The sequence below is a fragment of the Drosophila nasuta genome, chromosome 3 (genome assembly GCF_023558535.2).
Source record: "Drosophila nasuta strain 15112-1781.00 chromosome 3, ASM2355853v1, whole genome shotgun sequence".
NCBI classification, from domain to species: Eukaryota; Metazoa; Arthropoda; class Insecta; order Diptera; family Drosophilidae; genus Drosophila; species Drosophila nasuta.
The window spans coordinates 3,186,203-3,209,666 of record NC_083457.1 but is presented as its reverse complement, the minus strand read 5'-3'; the positions used below and the strand labels follow the sequence as shown (position 1 = coordinate 3,209,666).

Below are 23,464 nucleotides of genomic sequence, written 5' to 3'. Positions count from 1 at the left end.
TTTACGGAGAAATCTATTAGTCGGATGTTTATCCCGAGGGATACTTTTACCAATGCCGTTTGGTATACTTTTTAGAGTAATTTCGCCTCTTTTGGCCGAAACAACTGACAAAAGTTGCTCTGGTAAGAATATCTGGCAAACATTTAAATATAATATCTAGAAGCAGTTCAAATTCTGTTTGTTTGAATCGAAATATATTAAGAGAATATGTAAAAAATTAAAAAAAAACTTTCGATCCTGCCAGGAGTCGAACCTGGAATCTTCTGATCCGTAGTCAGACGCGTTATCCATTGCGCCACAGGACCGCTGAGAACATTGACAGAAAATAGATAATATTGGAAAAAGAACTTGCAACGCTTTCTTTAAATATTACAAAATTCTTGCCTGAATCAGAACAGAATTATTTTTAAAACTTTTCCACAGAAAATGTAATTAAAAATTATAAACATTCAAGTAGCTAATAAATAATTGAAGGTAGACAGACAAAGCGAGAGAATGGCAAAAAATGTGCGCAAACAGAAAATGAAGACCAAAGAGAACAGAACAAAAATGCAAAATTATAATAAACATAACAAAAAAAAAGCTCAAAAAATGACAACGACACGTTTTTGCGCTTCGGCGAACAACAAAAAACAACAACAACAAGAACAACAACAATAAAGCGACGACGACGAAGGCGACTTTGGTCTGTGTGAAAGGCGTTGGCGGGGTGTGTGCGAAAGGGGGGCGCGACAGCTTGCAATGTGGGCGTCAAGTGAAGGCGGCGCGGCAGCAGACAGCACGTCAACAGCAGCAGCAAAGTAGCAACAACAGCAACAACAACAAGTCAGCAGAACAATGGCAAAAAACCAAAATGAAATTGCCGAAAAGAAAAAAGACTACAAAACGAAACGAAACGAAATAAAACAGTAAAACCAAAATGGCCGGCGGGCTGCAATATTTTGAGAGTTTCGGGTGTTTTGGCGAGTACATACAGATGTATGTGGATGTCTATGTCTGGCAGAGAGAGAGCGAGTTAGAAAGAGATAGAGACAGAAGTGAGTGAGACGTAACCAACGACTGACTGAGCTTGAAGCAACATTTAAATGAAATTAGAATGAGAGTCATGAACAACAATTTTTTTCGTTTTTTTTTTCTTTTTTTTTCGGCTGCATTCACTTGCTGTCTGGCTAGTTGAGGTGGCCCACGACAGTTGAATATCTCAAATTGTATACAGTATATTTTCGCTTTCGCATGACACAGATAGGAGACACACACACACACACACACACACACTCAACTGCTATGTACTCACACAGACAATAGCAAAAGCCCAGACTGAGGGGGATAAGCGAGAGCAAAGACGTCGTCTGTCTGCTGTCGTCATATTGCCTCTAGCCCTGACCCTAATTTTTGGGTAAACAAACATTTCGTTCAGTCTCAATTTTTCTTGGTTTTTGTTGTTGTTGTTCCTTTTTTCACTTTTGTTCTGTCATTGCGACACCGACACCCAACACCGAAAGCGTTTCTCAACAATCGAGAAAGACAGAGACAGAGACAGAGACAGAGAATGAAAGAGAGAGAGAGAAGCAGGCATATCTTTGAAGCCCTTATCTGCCTAATCGCTATTCCACAATGCCCAACATCGTCTGACTGTTCACGCTGTGAATGAACTGCGTTGCGGTTGCTGTTGCGGTTGCGGTGTATGTATTGTTTAGAATCCGAATCTGAATCAGAATCAGAATCTTTGCTGAAATAAGGTGTCAACGCTCGACGGTCAACCAGGTTTTTTTTTCTTCTTTTTGCTGCTGCTTTTTTTGTGGCTAAATACTCAGTCAGCCTCAAACTAGCACATTGACCCATTAATACAAATTTTGCTTCGTGTATATTTTTTATACCCTATGTTTAGCTAGAGTTGAAAAGGTATTGAAAGAGGGATGAAACACATTTCACTCAAAAAATATATGAGACTATAATATACTTATTATCTATATAATATTGTTGGTATATTTATAAAAACTTAACTGCAAGTTGGAAAATGTCTGATTATGCATTTAAAATTAAACTCACTAATTCAAAATATTGCATACAAATAGAATAAATTAAATTTCAACTTTGTTAGAAGAGATTTTAATGAGATAATAAAACAAAATTCGAAATGTTAATTTAAAATTCTTCTTATTATTGCAAAAGTCTATATTAAATTTAATATATGTATTAAAGAATTATATATTTTGTTAATATATGCTTTGAGAAATATATACTGCAGATAAGAAAATATCGGTTATTTGCATTTAAAAATTAAGCTAGAGAATCAAAAAAATTTATTGAAATTATAAATAAATAAAACTAACGAACTTTCAAAATTTAATTTAAATTTGTATCTCAATTGTTCAGAACAAATTAGATATATATTAATTTATAAGTACATACATTCACTTTACTACAAAAGAAAAAAAAAACTTTTAAAAAGTGTAGAGTATTTGCTAGTCTCTGTAAAGTTTTGGCAATGCAATTGTTTCCCTATTTTATACATTTGCATTGTTTTTATTTGTTGGTGTTGTATTTGTTCTAAGCAACTTTTGGTTTCTTTTTATGGTCGATGGCATAATTTAATTATATTTGTATTTTTGTGATCTTTTCGTATTATGACTTTTTTCCATTTCTATGCCAAAATGTTGAGAGTTCATTGTGCAGCGCATTTTATTTATTTCACTTTTGTCATGTGACGCACACGAAGCAGACAGCTATTTAGATATTCCATGAAATTTAGCAGTGCGATGTTATTGAACTTGCTGCAACTGAATTCGAGTCTCTTGCTTTCTGTATCTGTATCTGTAGCTGTAGCTGTAGCGGTATCTGACTGTCTGTGTGTCTGTGAAATACGCATTTTCTTATATGGATGATTGAATTTTTATGATGCCGTTTGTCAATGCTGATTTATTTGCTCAATTCGTATTGCAAATTTTTTATTGAAAATTGAAAACTGGTTGCCAGCAGAATTTGATTATCGCCATCTCTCTCTCTCTCCCTCTCCCTCTCTATACTTATTTTTCCAAGTCTCTGACATTTACACAAGTGTGAAGTGAAGTCTTGCCCCTGCCCAACCCACCTAATGATTAAATAAATATTTTATGAACTTCGGTCTGTGATAAACTTTAAAAGTTATCTACAGTCGTCAAAAGTCAATTTCAATAAATTTGAAAAACTAGCGAAAATAAACTTTGAATTTAAAATAAGCCTAAAGTTAAGTGATGATTTTTAAATATGAAATTAAACAAGTAAAATTATACTAAATGAATATTTTGCGAAAAATACCAAAATATACCATAAGCTTTATTTGGTATATCGCTTCTACATTCAAAATTTCATTTTCTCTACCATAATTTTTTGCTTCCTCGTCTGGACAATCAAATTTCTAGCACAACTTGGATTTGCCTTGATGATTATTATAATCATATTTACTTTTTCTTTTGTATTTCTTTTGAGGGAAAGAGTGAGAGAACGTGAAAGTAAGTGTGAGTGTGAGTGTGAGAGAAAGAGAGCTCGAGAGCTTTTGTGCTGTTGCCCTATGGTATTGTTATTGTTCAATTTGGCACATTGTAAACATTTTAATAGCTAATTCCATTTGTTGTGCTCATTATTTGTTGGCCTGGTTCCTGGTTCATTTTTTTGCAGCTAAGCAAACGGATAGCTCAAGAATTTCAGCAAATACATTCGCACAACCAACGAAATATCTGCATAAATGAGGCCATTATCTCAAGGTCGTTTTCAATTACTTTCGGTTAGGTTCGGTGCGTTTTTTTTGTTTTTGTATTATTTTCGTTGTTGTGTCGTTGTAGTACTTTATTGAGGCACCCACATGCTTTCGAAATCGCTTTCGCTTTTTTCTGTTTCTGTTTGTGTTTGTGTTTTTGTTGCTATTGCGATTTTTTGCGAATAACCTTGATAAACTATTTTTATCAGTCAGACAAATGGGGCCAATGGCAAACGCCAGCCTGTTGCCCATTTGTTTGGGGTTAGTGTGCCAATTAACGATTAGATTTCTCTGTTCTCTGTTCTCCGTTCTCTGTTCTCTGCTCTCTTGTGTACTTTGCCATATATCTATCTATGTATACACGTTAGTGGGTTATTGGAATGGAACCAACAATTTTGAGATGCTTCTGATGGAAGCGGTAAACAAATTATCTATGCAAATCGTATGCAAAGCGTTCGACGAAATGTGCAAAATGCGTAATAAAATTGTGTAAAAAATGTGGGTTGTGCTGAAGTGGTTGAAGAAACAGCGATTCGAATGTTGACCAGACTTTGTTCTATCTATAAATAATATGAATTTTTCGCATGCAATTGATATTTGCGTAGTGGATGACGACGATACTGAGAGAACAATGCAACAGACTACGTCACATAGTTTTCATGTAAAAACATTTGTCTTTTCTCTAGGCGGGGGAGTGAGAATCGAATTGTCAACAGTGACAACAATTAAAACACTTGACAATCGTTCGAGGATGCGGGTAATCGAATGACGTTGTTCAAACAGTTAGCCCTGACCCAGTAATTGTTTTGCTGTAGAAACTGCTTAAAATGAAAGGCTAAACTTGATTGCAGAACACAAAGCTTGTTGTGGTATAAATAACAGCTTATAATTAGCTAAGGATGAGAAATTACCTAAAAGGATATGGAGTGTCAATAAATATAGTAAGAAAAGAATGGAATATATTAGAAGATTGAGAAAAGAAAACAAGTCTAATGTGAACAACTGTGAGAAGCCCGACAGTTATTGACATTTTGCTATACACAGACACTGAAAATATACCACTAATATATTTAGTATATATATACTACACAGGCTTACTGAAAGTAAACTAGAACCGAATAAATATACTTATACCGAAATGACGATATATACTGAATAAGAATTATGTTCAAAACGTACCCGTGAGATAGAATTTCGTAGAACTCTGCTTTCAGGAAATTAAATAATTTATTTCGTTTACATACTACATACATTTGATATACTATCTTCCTTCTGCCTGTAATTGCAGAATAATATTAGCACAAATTTATGGTACTTTTCTATCCTATGAGTATTTATCGTATAATACTTCAGTAATGGATTACAAAACACGTTAAAATTCATACAATGAATTAATTCAAACTGACTAATTTTTTTGATTTACTAAGTCAGATAATATTTGGACTTCTTGATGTCTAACACAATCTAAGGTTGACTTTACATTTGATAAAAGTTTTTATAATCATAACAGACAATTAAAAATATTTCGGTATTTTCATTCGATATGATATTCTGTCTTCTTCCTTAAATCTTAGAAAAAATATTAAAAAATATTTCTTAAATGAATCATTTTGAGAATTTTAAACTGTTCTGTTTTATTTATTTAGCATATATTTTACGCTTTGTTATCTCTTGTTTCGGGCTTCTTATGTGCATTATTGCTTAATGTATTGAAGTCTACGGACCTCATTAGGTTGACTTGCGGCACAATCAGCGCTAATCGTGAAGCCCCGAAAAAATGCCAACTGTCGTACAGTAAATACAATGGAAGTGCATTTAAATGGCAATAAATCTAAATTAACAAAGTGACAATAAAAAACAAAATACGAAATACAAAATACAAAATAAAACCGCTTTCCAGACGGGCAAATGACCCAAAAAATATAACGACAACAACAACAAAAAAGAAGGCGACATAAAATATAAAAAAATAAAATGAAATGAAATGAAATGGAATCAAATAAAAAAGTGAAATACAGTTGAAAGCGCAGTTCGCGCACACAAACGCAAATACAAACACAAATACAAATACAAATGCAAACACAAATGCAAAACAAACATGGCGTCTGTCAATATGTGCAAATAAAATGCAAAAAGAGCGTAACAGGAGATGGTGAAAGAGTGCGAGAACAAGAGTGTGGGGAAGGGTACGAAGAGGAGGAGGATGGGGAAGGGGAAGAGGGGGGAGGCGCAGCTAGCAGTTAACCTTGAGCCGGCGACTGATTACAAAATTGCACCGATAACTGCCAGTGACCCCAGCGCCCAATGAATGGACGCAAAACGCAGAACGCAGAAAGCAAAAGCAGAACTCAGCTCCACTCAACTGGAGTGAAGTGTGAGCAATGAATGCAGAAAGAGAGAGAGAGAGAGCGGAGTAGAAGAGTGGGAGGATTCGCACTAAGAACGACAACACAAAAAATAACTGCGACTCTGACTCTGACTCTGCTGGCTGTGTTGATAAGTCATCGTCATCGTCATTGCTTCATTTCCTGACCAACATCGCCAGATGTTTGCACTCTGTCTTGGAGCGCAGTAAATGGAAACTGTTTGATTTGGATTTGATTGGGATTTTAAGGCTAATTGATCGACAGGCACTAATACTCTAGATGTCAGACCAACTGATAACACTATTATTACACTTTGAAAACTAATTTTAAAATAAAACTAAATGGAATCTATTGCATTTTGAGCAAGAAAATACACCAAATATGTCACAAAAGAAAATGTTGTACTCGTATCAAATTAACTGTAATTACAATTGATAAATTCGTCAAATAATTTAGCAACTAGAACTAGAAGAACGTTAAGAGCTACAAGTATAAAATACTAGTTTTCAATATTAAAAATATCTAAAAAAAAGGGGAATTCTTAAATCATCGTTTTGAGATTATTATAACTCAGATTCAAGTATTTTAGTATTATTTTTACATACTAAAGTGTATATATTACATACTAAAGTAAAGTCAAAGTAAAAATACAAATAAGTAGTCTTAATCTTCTTATTTCCTGAAAATTTAATTGCAACTTGATAAAAATTGTTGTATTTAAGAAAAGTTTTTGTATAATTTGAACTGCATGGTATATTATGAATATACCTATAATATAGCCTTTGGTATGTTTCAGTGTTTTATATTTATATTTTAGGAATAATGTAACTTACTGTAACTTTCTTACTTGTTTCTCTATGTAGCAATGAAATTTAAGTCAGTTCGAAATATGAAAACTTTCATAAAATAGTTACTTTTGTTGTTTCTTTATTTTACAAAATTGGACTTGATGAAACCTAGAAGGTAATTCAGCATTTTCGAACACTTGTAAGCAACTCCTAAAAGTCCTCTCTTGCAGGTTTTTCAAAGAATATCGACGAATTTTATTGATGAGAAGCATTTGGTTTTGAAATTTAAATATGTTGATTTATTATTGCAATTCAATGGAGACAAATTGCAGCAAATTGCCAAGTATGCTGCATAAATATACATATAAATAATTGTTAAAAATTTACGCTGTACAGTCCATTTATTTTTAGTAATTCTCTTTGGAAGGGAAAGGTGTTAATTGAAAATTTTTATAATCTTTACCATTAAAAGCTTACCAAATAAAATCCCTTTTGTGCTGTAATTTTTATGGAATCTTCAAGAAGCAACTTTTTGGGACATATTTAAGACGAGAAAATTCCCAGCAATATTGTCTTGGGAAGTTAGATCATGCCTAAAGTGTGTATAGCATAAAAATAAAGAAATATTGGTTATATATAAAGCTTTGAAGATACCCTGTAATTTGGCCAATTGCTCTGTAGTCATCACAATCGGAGGAAATCGGTCCGAATCGCCATTAAAGACCAATTTTGGATCAGCTATAGGTCCCATATAACACTTGCGCATCTTGAGATATTGAACCCATACGTTCAAGGATTTATCTGACGTTTCAAAATCCTGTCCTCCGGCTGTTCGTGAACCGATATCGATATCAAGATCTCCCTCGTTGACAAATACCTGACGTGTCAGGTGGATGTGACGATTGGTGATGTATATGTTCGATGGCTGCTGATCCTGGACACGTTGTGCCAGTCCCTGAATCTGTTGATCCTGAAGCACAGTGCGCATAAAATTCTCACTGATCAAATGCAGATTACAATCCCGCAAATCCTGCATCGATTGCTCCAATCCGCAGTTCTTTTCGCGCAATGCTTTTAGCTGAGAATCTAATTGCATTTTGTCCTGTTCGTAGAGCTTAAGAGTCTTCTCCCACTCTTCGTTGAGCACTCGAATATCTGAGTTGCGCTCCTTGAATGCGATTTTGGCGCTCAGATAACGTTCAGATAATTCAGTAAACTTCGATAATGCATAGATGCATGCAAAGATCCAGAAGAAGTGCAAATAAACATCAATTGAACTTGTTTTGCAACTCTCCGAAAGCGTTTCCTGAAGTTCGTTGTCTAGCGTTGAATTATCCATGGCCAGCGGAATCATTGTGGATATGTTTCAATATGTCGATGAGGATGTGCTCGTATTAATGTGGGGAAATTGTATATGAGTTCAATAATCTTAATAGTGTTAGGTGTACATATTGTGTGTCTCATAGCCTGCTTGATGTTGCTCTTTAACACTTACCAGATTTGGGTTCATTTTGTGCCCCAATGAAATGATAATAATGAAAGACCAGCCATACAACTATGGTCAATCCCAAGCATATTATCCAATTGGCAGTGCCCCGCATCTTAGCGGAAGGCTAAAACAGTTAAGATGTGAGTGACTTGTAAGAATTTTGTGTATAGCTCAAAGTTTTGTGATTCTATTTTTTTTGAATTTTGTACAGTAATTCAAGAGCAATGCTTACTCAATATTTATTACTGATATTTCAGAACAAAACGATTCAGGAAGCTACCGCTAAAATATATCAGATTTAAAGAACAAAAAAAAATACTGACATATAGCACGAGCTTTATTTGGTATAATGACATACTACTCAAACAAACACTATATAATTATATAACAATTTTAAATCAATTGTTTCATTTTATTTTTTTTAAGTGATAGAAAATTCAAACCAATTTTAATTAATATATAAATATTATATTTTAAGTAAAACAAATTTATATAAATTAGTAATCATATTAAAATTACCTATCAATATTAATTTAAGTTCAGTCATGGCGAATAATAATTTTATTTATTTTGCATAATAATTATATTTGCTTTAAAGCTTAATTTAATATTTCAACTAGTTTTGTCATTTATACACAGAACGAAAAAGCGTGGTAAAATCAAAAATAATATTGAATTAAGATTGTTTGTATGTCAAGAATGATTATTTTTACATCAAGATCGAAAATCTACAAAAAAACATAGATTGCCCAATCTTGAAATTCAAGAGTATAATCTTGTTTCAAGAATGGAACCAACGAACACACGGAGCAACAACAACACCAGAAATTAGGTGCTAATTTTAAAGGAAGGGAACTCCAAAATTTTAATTTCCTTTTCAAGATCGAAAAGATGTTAAATGAAGATTTACAATCTTCTTTTTAATCTGAAATAAAGCAATCTTGAATAAAGATTTTAATCTTAAAATAAGATGTTTTTAATCTTCAAATGCAAACTTAGCATAAATATCTATGTTGAATCTTAAATCAATATTTTTTGAATTTAGATTGTTTTCTCTCTGTGTACCATTTTATTTTAATGCAGTATGAGACATTCTAATATCTTAGTTATAAAGCTCTCAATATTTGTTTCCATCAGCCAAAAGTTAATTAATGACCTGACTGTGTAATTTACTCTTTCCCTCTTAAACGCTACTATCAAGTAGTATTAAAATACGAAGAAGCAAAAACAATATTTTGCAGTCGGACTATCCCCAAAGTGCTTGATTTTCTTGGAGGCCAACGAATTTCTAATATGCTCGACTAGAAGATAGCCTATAACAATATATCGACAAGATTGTGTATATAAAAAAAGAATGAAATGAAATCATTCGCCTTTGTTATGGTAATAAATATAAATATTAAAAGTAGCTCACGTAATTGATTGACTAATAAACGAAAAATGTTCTTGTTCGTCATTAGCATTATACATCCTACACGATGCACGTACAGGGTATTTCAAAAGAGTGCTGGCGACATGTCCCGACCCAATTAGTGTTCACTTTTATGCAAAATCCAGACTTGTATAAACTTTTATTAGGATAAATTTGTTGCGTCGCGCGTGTTAATCAGAAATTGCGATAACTCATTGGCCAGACACCCCTTACACTCTCCTTCCCTCATAAATGCATAAAAAGTGGTTTTGGGGAACATTTTTATTTGGCAATTTTTCTGTTTGTTGTGGCTTAATAATTGCATTTTATTATTATTAGCTGTTGTTTTAGACAGTCTTTGAATAAGTGGGTGCTTCTGTTGTGTGTGTGTGTGTGGTTTTTCCAACACTTTGTTGATTTAATTAGGTAAAACTTTGTGGCGCACAAAACATCAAAATGAGTAACAATCACAGCGACAAGTCGTTCATTGAACTGGCGGCAACTAAATAATTATGAATCTCAATGTGAGTGTGAAAAGGTGTGATAAAGGGATCAACAAGAAAGAGAAAGGGAAAGGGGGAGACAGGGCAAAGGCAACATTTGCGACCTTTGTTAAAATGGCTCAGAGACGTAGGTACAATACGAATAAGCACGATTATTTACATATTCGTACTCGTATTAACTCAAATGATTCATTTGTTTTTTTTGTACAAACTCGCGGCGTGTGCATATAAAAAACAACTTAACTTTTTATGAAGGTTACGACAACAGCTGCAGGTGTATTCACGAAAGTAGCGGCGAGGATATTGCTTTCGATAATTATCAAGATTGTTGCAATTACGATTGTAAATACAATTATAATTAGCTGTAAAAAATTGTTACATTTTCACTATCGATAATTTTGTGGAATCGAAATAAACTATCAATTGTGTTGAATATATTCGTCGAACATTTGAATATACATTAAAGCATCTGATAATATCGATAACTAATCAAGAATCGATAATATTGCTTTCAATAATTATGAATGTAAATGCAATTATAATTAGTAGTGAAAAATTGTGACATTTGTGTTACTATCGAACAATTGAATAGGGATTAAAGCAATTGCAAATATCGATACCTTATTTGTTTTAGATTATTATCAAGATTACAGTGAATTATTGTGATATTTGCACTATCGATAATTTTGTGGAATCGAAATAAACTATCAATTGTGTTGAATATATCCGTCGAACATTTAAATATACATTAAAGCATCTGCTAATATCGATAACTAATTAGGAATCGATAATATTGCTTTCGATAATTATCAAGAGTGTTGCAATTACGATTGTAAATGCAATTATAATTAGCTGTGAAAAATTGTGACATTTGCACTATCGATAATTTTGTAAAATTCTATCGTATTGTGTTACTATAGAATACTTGATTATGATGAAAAGATTAACCTTTCCATACTATTGGAAAAGCGTCTACTACAATCGATAGCTAATCAAGCATCGAGGATAATGTTTTTTAATTTGATTTGTTTAAATAAACCATTGTGTTAATAGCACTAGCATTTAATAATGATTAACTGAAGTATTTTCACATACTATTTGTGAATTTTCAATTACAATCGATAACCAACTAATCATCGGTGATATTGCTTTAGTTTATGAAGACAACCGTGAACAATTGTTAACAAATAAGCAACATAGAGTATTTAATAACAATTAACGGAAGCATTTTTACTGTAAATATTGTTTTAGATTTTTATGAAGATCTAAGCGAAATTTTTATGATAGATAATTATCTTCAATCGAAATCAACGAATAATAGTTTTACTATCGATAGTATTATCAAGAATTATAGTGACATTTTTATAATGGACAATTGTTATCTAAGAATAGTTTTACTCTGGATGGTTTTATAATTGCATATTTTCGTAATATCGCTTTTGGTAAAGTATCTACTACTATCGATAACTAATAAATTTATCGTGTTTATTTATTGTATTACAAAAAATATGTAGTTATTATCATAGTTATCGGTCAACACTCTTTCATAGACTTTATCAATAATTTCTCTTTCTATTAGTCAAGTTTTTCAATGCATATTTAATTTTTCCTATCCTCATCTCCCCATACAAATTTCTCTTGAAATAGTTGTCGAAATATAAAACGCATCGAATTAAATCAGCCAACTGAAAATTTAATTAATTGTTGACTTGAACGCATTTAAATAAGTGACTTTAGTTGACAAATAAATGGAATATTTACATGCACTTCACCCCGACTCTTCAACAGCTGATTAAATATGTGCAATTTTAAAAATAAATTACAACACATTGTGGTGCAAAAAGAGCCAGAGAAATGTTGGTTCGACTTTGGGTGGATTATGGTCGATGGGTGGATGGGTGGATGGAATAGCTGATTAAACGACGCAGATTGTGTGTGACAAGTGCAGTGAAGTGCGTGGCGATTCCAGTTGTCCTTGTCACCACGCGTGCTGCATGCAACGTATTGTGGCCCAGCCACGCCCACAAAAACACCACAGATTCTAAACTATTTTGATCCATGCTCCAAAAGGGCCTTGAGCTGCAGTTCCTCCTCCTCTCTCTCATTTTCCTTTTTGTGGGTGGCGACGCGTGTTGTGGATTTATGCAGTTTGTTCCTGCTGCTGATTGTGGACCTTGTTCCTGATCCTGTAATCCGATGCCAAAGGGGCTCTCTAGAACAGATGTGTAAACAAGTGCAACAGCCATTGCAATGTAAACTAGAAATGAATTTTGCCGTGCAACAGGCGGTTGCTACGTGTGGCACGTGTGTTCTGCTATCGATGACAGCTTAGAAAACGAGGGGAGAGAAGAGGGGAAAGCGTGTTGGGGCCACGCCCCAATGGAGCGATGTTTAATATGCAATCGTTGATTTCTAGTGTCGCGTTGTCGGTTTCCATTACCATCTGATTTCTCAGAGGCGTCCGCCACACTTTATTATATTCGTTCTTGTCGGACTCAATACCCTGTAAAGGCAGTTTGCGAAAGGTATATTGATGTAAAGAAAAGAGTAAATGACTATAGAAACGTTATGAATAATTATCTGTTATATTTACTTTCCAATATTATATATTGTACATAGTTAGTTAATAATAATGCAAATAAGTAAGCTACAGTCGAGTGTGGTTGACTGCGCAATACCCGCTACCCATTATAAAAATATGCCAAATTAATATACTGAAATATACTAAAATATACCGAAGGCTATTTTCGGTACATCGATATAGTACCACATTTAAGAAATACCAAAGAGTACAAAACATATTAGATTGCCAACAAATACAACTACCGAATAAATACTAATCATATGTTTGGTATATCGATATTGTACTACTCGGTATATCGATATAGCACTCCATTCAAAATAGACCATATAGTACAAAATATACCAGATTATCAGCCAGTATTAATTGCAAAAATACTAAAGTTTACCAAATCGTAACTTTTGTATGCAACACTACATACAAAATATACCATACAATACAAAATATACCAAACTTATGGAAAAATACAGCGTATCTGCTAGTCTATCAAGCTCAATTTGGCACATCCACATGTTGATATCAATCTGTCAATATGCTTTTTACTCGTTTTCTGACTGAAATTGTCAGATTGAATGAAAGAATGTCACGCAAGGTGGCATTAACATTAAATAATAATAATAAAAATAATAATAATGGCAATCGCAATGACAATAACAATAACAATAGTCGCAATAATACGTATGCTGCATATTTAATGTTGCTGCATATGAATATAAATCTAAATCAAGATCGGAACTGTGTTGTCAACGGAGGGGGCCAAAGGGGAAGTTGATGACAGGAGGCTTAAGAACTGACACGGCATCATATAAATTATTTCAATCAAATTCCAGACAGACTAAATATCAGTCAGACAGTATTTGTGAAGCTTTCAAGCTGCACGTCTGGCCAAATAACGAATACGAATATGAATACGAATATACTGAATGTATGTACACATACTAATATAAATTATATAGTATATTATAGTAGAAGCTTTTAATATGGGTGCCGAGGAAATTTCATAATTTTTGAATGGGGTTCGTCAATTTTAAACTTATTCAATATTATTTAACTCATTCTTATTATTATAGTTTATAATATTATTTAATTCTAATTTGATATGGAATTTCTCTCACTATCTTCACTAATTATAACTTTTGACAAAACTGTTTTCTGTTTGCTATGATATACATATATAGTATATATTTTCAACATTTGTTTCTAAGTTTATATAAATACTCTTCTCATCAATATGCTCAATTCTAATTTGTTCTATTATGGAATTATTTTCATATTTCTCTTACTATGTTTATTGCCTTTTGTGATATATTTTAGATAATACAAATTTATTTTAGTTTGATGTTTTGCAAATATATCTATATGCATTTCTAATGTGTTCTATTATTTAATTAAAATTATTTCTCTAATCGTATACTCTGTCAACAATATTCAGCTAAAACTACATTTATGTATATCTATTGGAAATTATAATTTGCTTTTAAAATGATTCTTTTTCTTCTGTGTCACTGTGCACAACATGTTCTATAATATAGTCAACTATGTTGTTGAATAGATTTTTATTTTATTATTACACATATTATCACATTTTTTTTTTGTTGGCATCTCGTCAACTGTCGACTCGTTGAGTGTCGCAATTTTCAATTTGAATTTGCATTTTGCATTTAAGTTTATGTGTCGCCGTTGACACGAGAAACGTGCACAAATAATAAAGTTATCAGACGGCTGGCTCTCTAAATTATAATGCATAAAAAAGTGCGCACTGCTTAACAGATGTCAAGTGCTCTACATAAGGGAAGTTGTTATTGCAGCAGCAGCAAGAGTAAACCCCAAGAAATTCTCTTCCTGCTGCAGTCTATAGAATGTTGTAATCTAACTATAATAACCTCTGGGATTATCACTCGATTGAACCACAGCTTGATGCAATTTTCACACATTTTCCTCTTGTTGTTATCAGCTCGATATGCAAATTTGGGGAGGGCTAAAAGGGAGAGCACGCGCTTCGAGCGTGAAAATTATGGCCAAGGTTTTTCTTATTGTTGGAAAACACAAAACGGAAAAGTGTTAAAATGTTTAACAAGTTGAGAATTGCTGTTAATTTTAGATGTTTCATATATTATAATCGAAATCCGGTTCAATTTTAGTTATAATCTTAATATTCTCTAATTATCTCAAATTAAACTAATTAATTGCATTTTATTTTGTATCTTTTCAGGTTAGTTGCAGCTTGTAGTTTACATTATTGCTGGTAAATATAATAAATATAAGCTAGAATTTATATGTATATACATATGAAGACATACACATATCGATAACTTTATCGAAGCTCAACCAACCAATCTATTGTGTCCCCTCAAATTGTCTGTGGATGCAACGCAAACGACAAGACAGTCATAAAAAGACATGAAAATAAATTGCACTGATAAAAAGCAATTGAAATGTCAATATGCAATAAAGAAAATAAAAAAAGTATACGAAAAACCAACTACATAAGGCAACAAAAACATAAAATGACAGTAACAAAAGCCAAGTGAAAAATGCACGCACATAAAAATTGAAATTAAAATTGAAATGGAAAAAAGAAAAAGAAATGTGACAACAAAATGTTTCAAAGCTGACGGTCAATTGTTGATGACCCCACTTTACTTTACTTTACTTTTCTCCCCTCCTGCGGAAACAGACGTTTTCTGATTCTGATTTCAGAAAGAATTTTCAAAAATTTCATTGATAAGCACTAAAATGTATTTTCAAGTGGCCAGTAGCAATGACAAAGTCAAAATTATCGTTTATGAAGTGGTAATATTTTTGAGATACGAAGTAAAATAATATGCTAATAGCATAGAACGATAATTTTCAAGTGCATTTTCCCTAATCAGTGCAACTGAAGTACTTGAAAATAATTAATCTAATAATGCTTGGGGTCATTATATGTTTAATCGATTATTACGTCATTTATAAAAATAAAAAACATAAGGGATATTTAGTTAGCTTCTTTACAGTAGATTAGGCATAGGGTTTTTTTATTTTTTCATTAAAGATTATTAGTGCTAAAATATTCAATTAACTTTATAGAGCATAATTAATTTTGAACGATATATTTATCCGTTTTTTGTGTATTTTGTGTAAAACATAATTAATTTTATTGCATATATTTATTAAATAAATTCAGTCCAGTCCTAGTATTTTTAGGCAATTCTATTATTCACTCTCCTAATCCGATTACTAGAATAATTTCAATTCTAATTTTTTAAAAATTCGATTTTTAAATAATTGCAATTAGAAATCTTCTATAAAAATATACATATGTATAATGAACTGCTATCTACAATATTATATAAAATTTCTATATTTAGGAATTTTTTGCTCTTTCAATAACAACTCTTATGTTCAGGGGACGGTGGCAACTCTATATGGGCTACTGCATGTCACGTCATGTCTCTTTAGTTCCCCCATTCATATTATAGTAAGCATGAAATTGTTGTTTCTTGTTGTCTATGCCCACAATCAGCCGCAGTCCACTTTTCCACATCCCACATCGCACACACCCCCCTACTCCACTCCACCCAACATCTGTCGCCTCTGGCCGCTGCCTGCCTCAACTGCAAATGCCGCGCGCCACTGAACGACATTAAACCTGACTTTGTCATCATGTCTCTCCCTCTCTCTCTCACACTCACTCTTTAGTCTGTCTGTGTGCAAGAGTCGCGCTCTCTCTATCCTCCCCTCTCTTTTTAAACTGAAACCAAAGCGATCCAAACCAAACCTAACCGAACAAGGCAAACCGGGTAAAGAAAATACAACAACAAATTATTATTATGATTATTATGTGCATGGGGTTATGTGGGGCTGCGCCTCTATGCATTTATGAGAGCGTCAGAGCGAGAGAGCAAGAGAGTTTTGTTCAAGTTCTATGGATAAATCAGCAGCAACAACAAGAAGAACAACACAAAAGCCACGACGACAAAATGACGCCAACTGCGACAGCAGCAGTGACAGCGACGTTTGCAGCGCTGCTGACTGCATAGTCGGTCTCTCGTTCAGTAGATTTGTGTGTCTTCGCATAAATTTTGCATCGTTGTATGACACGGCATGTAGACAAGTTTTTGCCTGTTGTTGTTGTTGTATACTAGGCAGCCATAGATACAGACAACCAGATACACAATATGTGCTGCCTGTGTGTGTGTGAGTGGCTATGGCGACGACTACGGCTGCTGCTACTCTGTATTTTTCTTTATTTTTGCTATTTGCCGGCAGCGAACTACCCCAACAAATGGCAGCCATGACATGCACATGACTTCCCCCCCCACACCGCCCCCTGCTAAGAGCATACACATGCACACTCAACCAGTCACCCACTCACACACACATACAAGTATGTGTATGTATGACTGTTGCACTCACACCCAAACTGCTCCAGTGTACTACTGAACGTTTGGCACTCGGCCAAAGCAGTGGAGTCACACACACACATAGATAAGACAGAGAGAGAGCTCACACAAATACGTGTGGGAGCGGAGGGTGGTGGGGCAGTGAGAGAGAGCCAAACTACTTTACTCAGCTGTCATTGTTGATATTTTGTGTTTTCATCTTGAACTTTTGTGGTTCAATGTGTCTAGCCAACCCCAAAAAGCTGCCAAATGCCAAATTCACCACACACGCAGTCAAATGTGTTGTTAGCTGCAAAGTTGCAGCTCTCGCTTGCTCTCTCTCTGTCTCTCTCACTATTTAACATTGCTATTGCCCTTGCCTTTGCCGGCTTTTTTCTATGCGTATGCGTAGACGCTTTCGCTCTCGCGTTTGCTATCGCAACGCTGCGCTCTCTGCACTGCTGCTTGCAGCGCTCTATTGCATTCTACACTTGAACTTGCCCAGCGTTAACTCAACACATACACACACATAGGCATAGCCAGGCACAGATAAGCTCTTATATGTATGGGTATACATACTATATGTATGTATGCATGTGCATATATAGTCTGACAGTGAGACTGCTGTCTACAATTATCTGTGTGCAGGGCTCCCCACCACTCCACACTATTATATCAACACACAGCCGTACATAAATATGTATACAAGTGTAGGTTTGTGTGTATGCACATACATATGTATGAGTTTGTGTATCACTGTTTGTTTGCCTCTGCGCTTACTTTTTAAGCACATTGTATTTGAAATGTGCAATTTCATACGTCGCCGTCACTTGCGTTACGTCGAATACTTTAGTTGAATTTGCTATTGTTGTTGTTGTTGTCGCTCTCTGTTTGCGTTATAGATCTTGCCTTTCATCAATTACGTCTCAGCACGTCGACTTTCTACATATGTACATAATATGTATGTATATATGTGTGTATGTATGTACTCATATGTATCTGTATTTGTGGGTTTCGAACTTCAAGGCAAACATTTCAGTTCTTGATTCGAGATACTATTTTCGTTATTGCCATCTGCATCGTATTGGAAATTAGTTCAATTTGTTTTCAAACCACATACATACATTCATATGTACATACATTCATACATACTAAATTTTGCCTTGATGAAGGATATCACTTAAAAGTGGACAAGTTATACAACGTGGTTGGCAAATACTTTAATCGCTGGTCTATTTGTTCTACTCATTCTAGAACTAACTAACTATAGATCATTATGGAACAGGTAATAGTCGAAAGAAAGCAGATTTAAGAGGTTGCAACACAAATAGCACTTGGCAAAAATAGATAAGAGTTTGCATCACACAATAAAACAGATTTACAAAGACTTTACAGGCTAAACAAATCTATGATTTGTACGAGATAAGCTTTCCTATAATAAAGTTGAAATGTGTGTCAACGCAATAGATCATAAATTAACTAAAATGTCTCATACATATGCACATTGCTAGAGAAAAGATCTTGAGACATTTGGGAGAGTTTTCTTTATCACTTTTGAACTCTGAATTTGTTGCAAAAGTTTTTTAAGTATAGTGTATTGCACTTGAAAATTAAATTTAAATTCTTTATTTCATTTAAATGTCAAATATTTTAATAACAGAAAGTGTGAATTTTTAAGTTTTAGTCATTTCTTCAATATGGGATTAATTAAAAAAAGAAAAATATTCTATTACAAAATTAATAACATTTCGACGAATATTGTAAGAGCGAAATAAAGGTGTTTTTCAGCCCCAACTGTGTAACTAAATATTCAAATATGTTCTTATGCATCGAGCTATAGCTATACAAAAGAAAAAAAACAACAACAAAAAGTAAACGTTATGTTCCCTGGCTCTCACTTGCTGTTTACAAATTTCCATTTCCATTCATTTTCATGCATGATATGTAAATAAGTATGAACATACATATCTACAATGTACATGCATACAAGATTTACTTGTGTACTAGAAAATTCCAGAGTCGCGGTTCCCATCTCACAGTCATAGAGAAGTCAACTTCCCAACTTCATTGTAGCCGTAGTATTATTTGCGCTTGTGTCTGCCAATGCTAATAATCGCTTTTGTGCCACTGTGCGAACACATTTCGAATGTACGTGTGAATTTGCACTTGTGCACCCGACGACGACGACGACGACGCCGCCGCAGCAGCAACAGCAGCGACGGCAGCTGAGCGAACAAAACACAATCACACATACACGCACAGAGACGTACGCATACAAGAGAAAAAATCAACGAAAATAAAAAGAAAACAGATATTGAAAGGAGGCAAATATAAAGGAGGAAAACGATGATGGCACAGACACGCACACCACTGCAGACACGCCTCATTATTGTGCATGCGAGTGTGGGTGTATGTGTTCGTGGGGGGAGAATAGCTACGAGTATGTGCGTGTGTGAGTAAAGGTGCCGGAGAGGCAAATACAAAGAGCAGCGTGCGATTGCATCGGCATTTTCATTCAGAGCTGCTCGCTCGCTCTGACAGCGTGTGTGCATGTGTGTGTGAGCGACTGAGTGCGACGGTGTCTGTGTGTATCTGTGAGAGCGTGTCTGTGGGTTGCGCTTCACATTTAACTTTAGCGGTGATTCTGTTTTCGACTTTTGGTTAGCGCTCTTTGCATTGGTATGAGTACTAAGCGTTCGCTCTCTTTCCACTGTTTTGCTCTCGCACTCTCTCTGTCGTACGCTCTCTTATTGGCGGGGTGGTGGATTTCGTGGTGAGTTTCAGCGAAGTTCATCATTTCGAATTTAACAGAGCAATAACATTTAGTATTTGTTTGGACTTTGTCGTTAGCGGTTCGTTCTCCCGTTCGCTCGTTCGTTCGTTGTGTTTTTTGCGGTTTGCTTTTGAACAAAATACAAATAAAACTACACAAAAAATATATTTATAATAATACTACATACTAAATGTAACATGTAATAGCAAAACGGTTTCTTACGAAACTCTTGTTTATAACACGCGTTGAAACAAAATTACTAATATATTCTCTACAGAAAAAAAAACAAAAATAAAATACAAATTGTTAAACACACAACAAGTGCAATTTAATAATACAAAAAATACAACACAAACAACAAAGTGCAAATGCTGCATTGTAGCTGAACAAGTTTATAATAGATATATTATAGCGATTTCGATTCATTTGTTTTTGGGGGAAAACTAGAGAAAATAGTTTTCATCTGTGCGTGTGCAGCAAGTCGCCGCATGCGGCATGCTTTAAAATAGCAACAAGCCAAGCCAACATAAAATATAGAAATACAACAACAAAAAAGAAATTACAAAACGAAGACAAAAAATGTGTAAATAAAAACGCACATGAATCCAAACAATTCACAGTGAAAGCAAACACACCACCAACAACACACCTACACACGCACATTCACACACACACACAGCCACACACTCGCAACGAGAACTATCAAACATCAACAATAACAGAGGCGACTTTTATCATCATCATCATCATCGACTGCGCTACGTAATCAACGGGGGCAGCGCCGTGAAGAAGAGCAAAAGAAAGAGCAACAACAGCAACAGCGACGACGACGACGACGACGACGTCAGACAAACGTCTACAGAGTGTCTGTCTCTCCCGTCTAGTCTATTATAACGCATGTCCTGCGGTCTGTGAGGAAAGAAGGAAGGAAGAGAGAGAGAGAGCGCGCACAAAATATAATATTGACTACTGCCTCACTGTCTGAATACTGCCAGAATGACTAACTGACAAACTGAATAATTGACTGATTCCGCGCTTAGTTTCGTCTCGGCTCGTCTCGTGTTGTTTCGTCTCGTTTTCTTCCCCATAAACAACACACCAAAAGCCCGCATCAATTGTTTCCCAAGTGCTTTTCTATACAAATGCTGCTAAAAGTTACAGTGTTTACACAACCTTCCCCTCCCTATCTACACTATAAATAATACAACAAAAATAGCAAAAAGAGCAGCAAATAAAGAATTATTGTGTGTTTGTGACAAAATCAAGAATTTTGGATTATTAACAAAAAAGGCTTGCACATAATAACAAACAAACAATCTCTGTAAATGGATTACAACTTTTATGGATTAGCAGCTGAATTGGCACATTACATAGATGCAAATGGTGAGTTGAGAAAATCTCGTTGCGTTTTCCTTTCAAAAAAAGCTGGCAAACTCGTCGTAACTGAAGTCTGATATTTTGAAAATAAAAAAAAAAAAGAATAGGAGAAAAATAAGGGAAGAATTGTTCATTAATCATTTATACAGATCGAAATTTTGTAAAGAAATTTAATGTAAAGAAGGGGAATTTTTTTAAAAGTAATTAGAAAATGAACATCGCCAAAGGGTATATGACGAATAATGTTTAAAAAAAATGCGAAATTTTTAAAAAAAAATCTTAGTAGAGAACTTTTTGATTCATGTCTAAAATAAGAAATGAGTTAGAAACAACGATTGTTGCTTTATTGTCTATAGGAATATGTTTTTTCTTCACCAAGATCTGATAAAATCTTTAGCAATTATCCAATTCAATTGTATTCTTTATAATGATTGTGTAACTAGAATTTTGCACTTGTAAGACAATTCTATAAGCAATTCGAAAGCAAATTAAGCTGTCGTCTTTTTTAAGATTTGTTTATACTGCTTCCATTTTGAGCTGTCAACCATTCCATCAATTGAACAGGCGTCCAACTAGAAAAACATTGCTACGCATTTCCCAATTTCCTATTTGTCCAGTCAGAGAGAAGAAAAATAGCAGAAATCAAAAGAAAATATTGAAAAATTGGCCAAGTGAAAAGTTATTTTGCGAGAAAAACAACATGAAGCCATTGCTGTGGATGCCAAGATACACACCATACACAAGCATCAAATGCTGAGATACAGATACAAAAATATACATAGATACAGATGCGAATACAATTATTTAGGCCCAAAATACACATGTTTATGTACATAAATTGGTAATACATTAATTATAGACATGACAACTGACAGACGGCCAATTAAAGCGCATTCGTTGAAATGTAAATTTATTTTTATGAACACTCGCACGCACACACACACACATCCATTCGGGCAAGAATCTTTTAGATACAAATTGCGTAGCTAGAGAAGTGAAATATTGAGCTTCATCTTGGCCATGTAATTGGCAAGCGACAATCGAATAAATTGCGATGCTTATTGACTTTTAAGTGGGATTTGATTTATAAAATGCCTTGTTGGGCATTACCCATTAAGATCGTCAAATAGTCTACGCTATAAAGTGGGATGTATATGTATGTGAATTCACTTCTCAATAAATTGTAGTTGAAATGCAAAGACTTAACTAAATGTGTTAATAATTAATTCGTTACTTTTTTTTTAAGGAATTTACTCTTTTCAGAGAGCTTTAATTTAGTTTGTCTTTTATTCGTTCGATAGTAATTCGAATTCACATTAACTATTAAAATACTCAATTAAGGTATTTGCCATTTGGTTACGTTTAAGCCATAGATTAAATGTGGCAAACAATGAAAACGTAATATGATTCGATTGCTGGAGCAGGAGTCGATGTCAAACGCCGCACAATAAAAACAAAAAATTGATAGCCACGAATCCTGACCTTAATGATCCCAATGATAATGATGTTGCATGTTAATAATGATGATGAACACGATTCCCTTCTAATTGTTTTCAATGGAAAGTGGAAAAAGGCGGCGCGTGTCGTTAGTTTTTCTGCTACGTGTTTTTCTGTGTACTATCTTCTGGTCGCGTCTATTTTTATTCATTTCACTTTATTACAGACTTCGCTGAACGTTCATCGTTTTTGTGTGTGTGTGTGTGTTGTTTTTTTTCTCAATTAGTCTTAAAAATGTGCCTGGTGCTCTGGTTTCTTTTTCGTTGCCTAATTCTAGGCGCCTAATGAGCCCGAAAGCCACATTAACCAGACCCACATTACTTTGGCTCACTCGCAATTAATTTGCCTGTCGCATTGAGGAGTTGCTCCTCCTCCCTCGCCACCCTAGTAGTTAGTCATAATGCTGAAGCTCCTCTTACCAAGAGTAGGGTCTGGCCCTCTATATAGAGATCTTTTTCCAACGCGACAGGCGACCTGTCTGCGACGTTTTTCTTTTCGTTGTTTTTTTGCACATTAAATTATTTGCTATTTCTCTTTTGCTACAATTTCTAGGTACTAAAAAAACGAAAGAAAGAGGGA

General features: G+C 34.3%; 2 protein-coding genes, 1 long non-coding RNA gene and 1 other non-coding gene across 8 annotated transcripts in view; 2 read left to right on the top strand and 2 right to left on the bottom strand.

Moving 5' to 3' along the window:
* Positions 1-23,464, top strand: part of LOC132789949 (ecdysone receptor) — a 118,487-nt gene that overhangs the window by 40,590 nt on the left and 54,433 nt on the right. Inside the window, exon 1 of one of the 5 annotated variants that reach the window (XM_060798307.1) lies at positions 20,053-21,394. The exons of 2 other annotated variants lie outside the window; for them this stretch is intronic. In XM_060798307.1, the coding sequence (XP_060654290.1) occupies positions 21,337-21,394 (58 nt within the window). In that variant the 5' untranslated portion in view covers positions 20,053-21,336. Of the gene's footprint in view, positions 1-20,052; positions 21,395-23,464 lie in introns of those variants that run through there. 2 more of the 5 variants (XM_060798305.1, XM_060798306.1) reach the window with 2 other exon arrangements.
* Positions 233-305, bottom strand: Trnar-acg (transfer RNA arginine (anticodon ACG)). The gene has a single exon. It is a non-coding gene; the product is annotated as a tRNA-Arg (tRNA).
* LOC132789953 (uncharacterized) lies at positions 6,951-7,307 on the top strand. Its single transcript, XR_009632756.1, has 2 exons — positions 6,951-7,065; positions 7,121-7,307. It is a non-coding gene; the product is annotated as an uncharacterized LOC132789953 (long non-coding RNA).
* Positions 7,273-8,618, bottom strand: LOC132789952 (uncharacterized). Its single transcript, XM_060798312.1, has 4 exons — positions 8,386-8,618; positions 7,545-8,210; positions 7,368-7,483; positions 7,273-7,306 (listed from the first exon to the last, which is right to left on the bottom strand). Exons 1-3 carry the CDS (start codon positions 8,489-8,491, stop codon positions 7,473-7,475), a joined length of 783 nt encoding a protein of 260 aa, XP_060654295.1. The 5' UTR covers positions 8,492-8,618; the 3' UTR covers positions 7,273-7,306; positions 7,368-7,472.

What these genes read in the sequence shown, in the direction of transcription:
- LOC132789952 (XM_060798312.1), bottom strand. Translation starts at nt 8,491, where the DNA reads ATGCGGGGCACTGCCAATTGGATAATATGCTTGGGATTGACCATAGTT. An exon ending in ACAAAATGAACCCAAATCTG is followed by an intron (nt 8,211 to 8,385) that starts GTAAGTGTTAAA and finishes ATTCAACGCTAG; the next exon opens with ACAACGAACTTCAGGAAACG.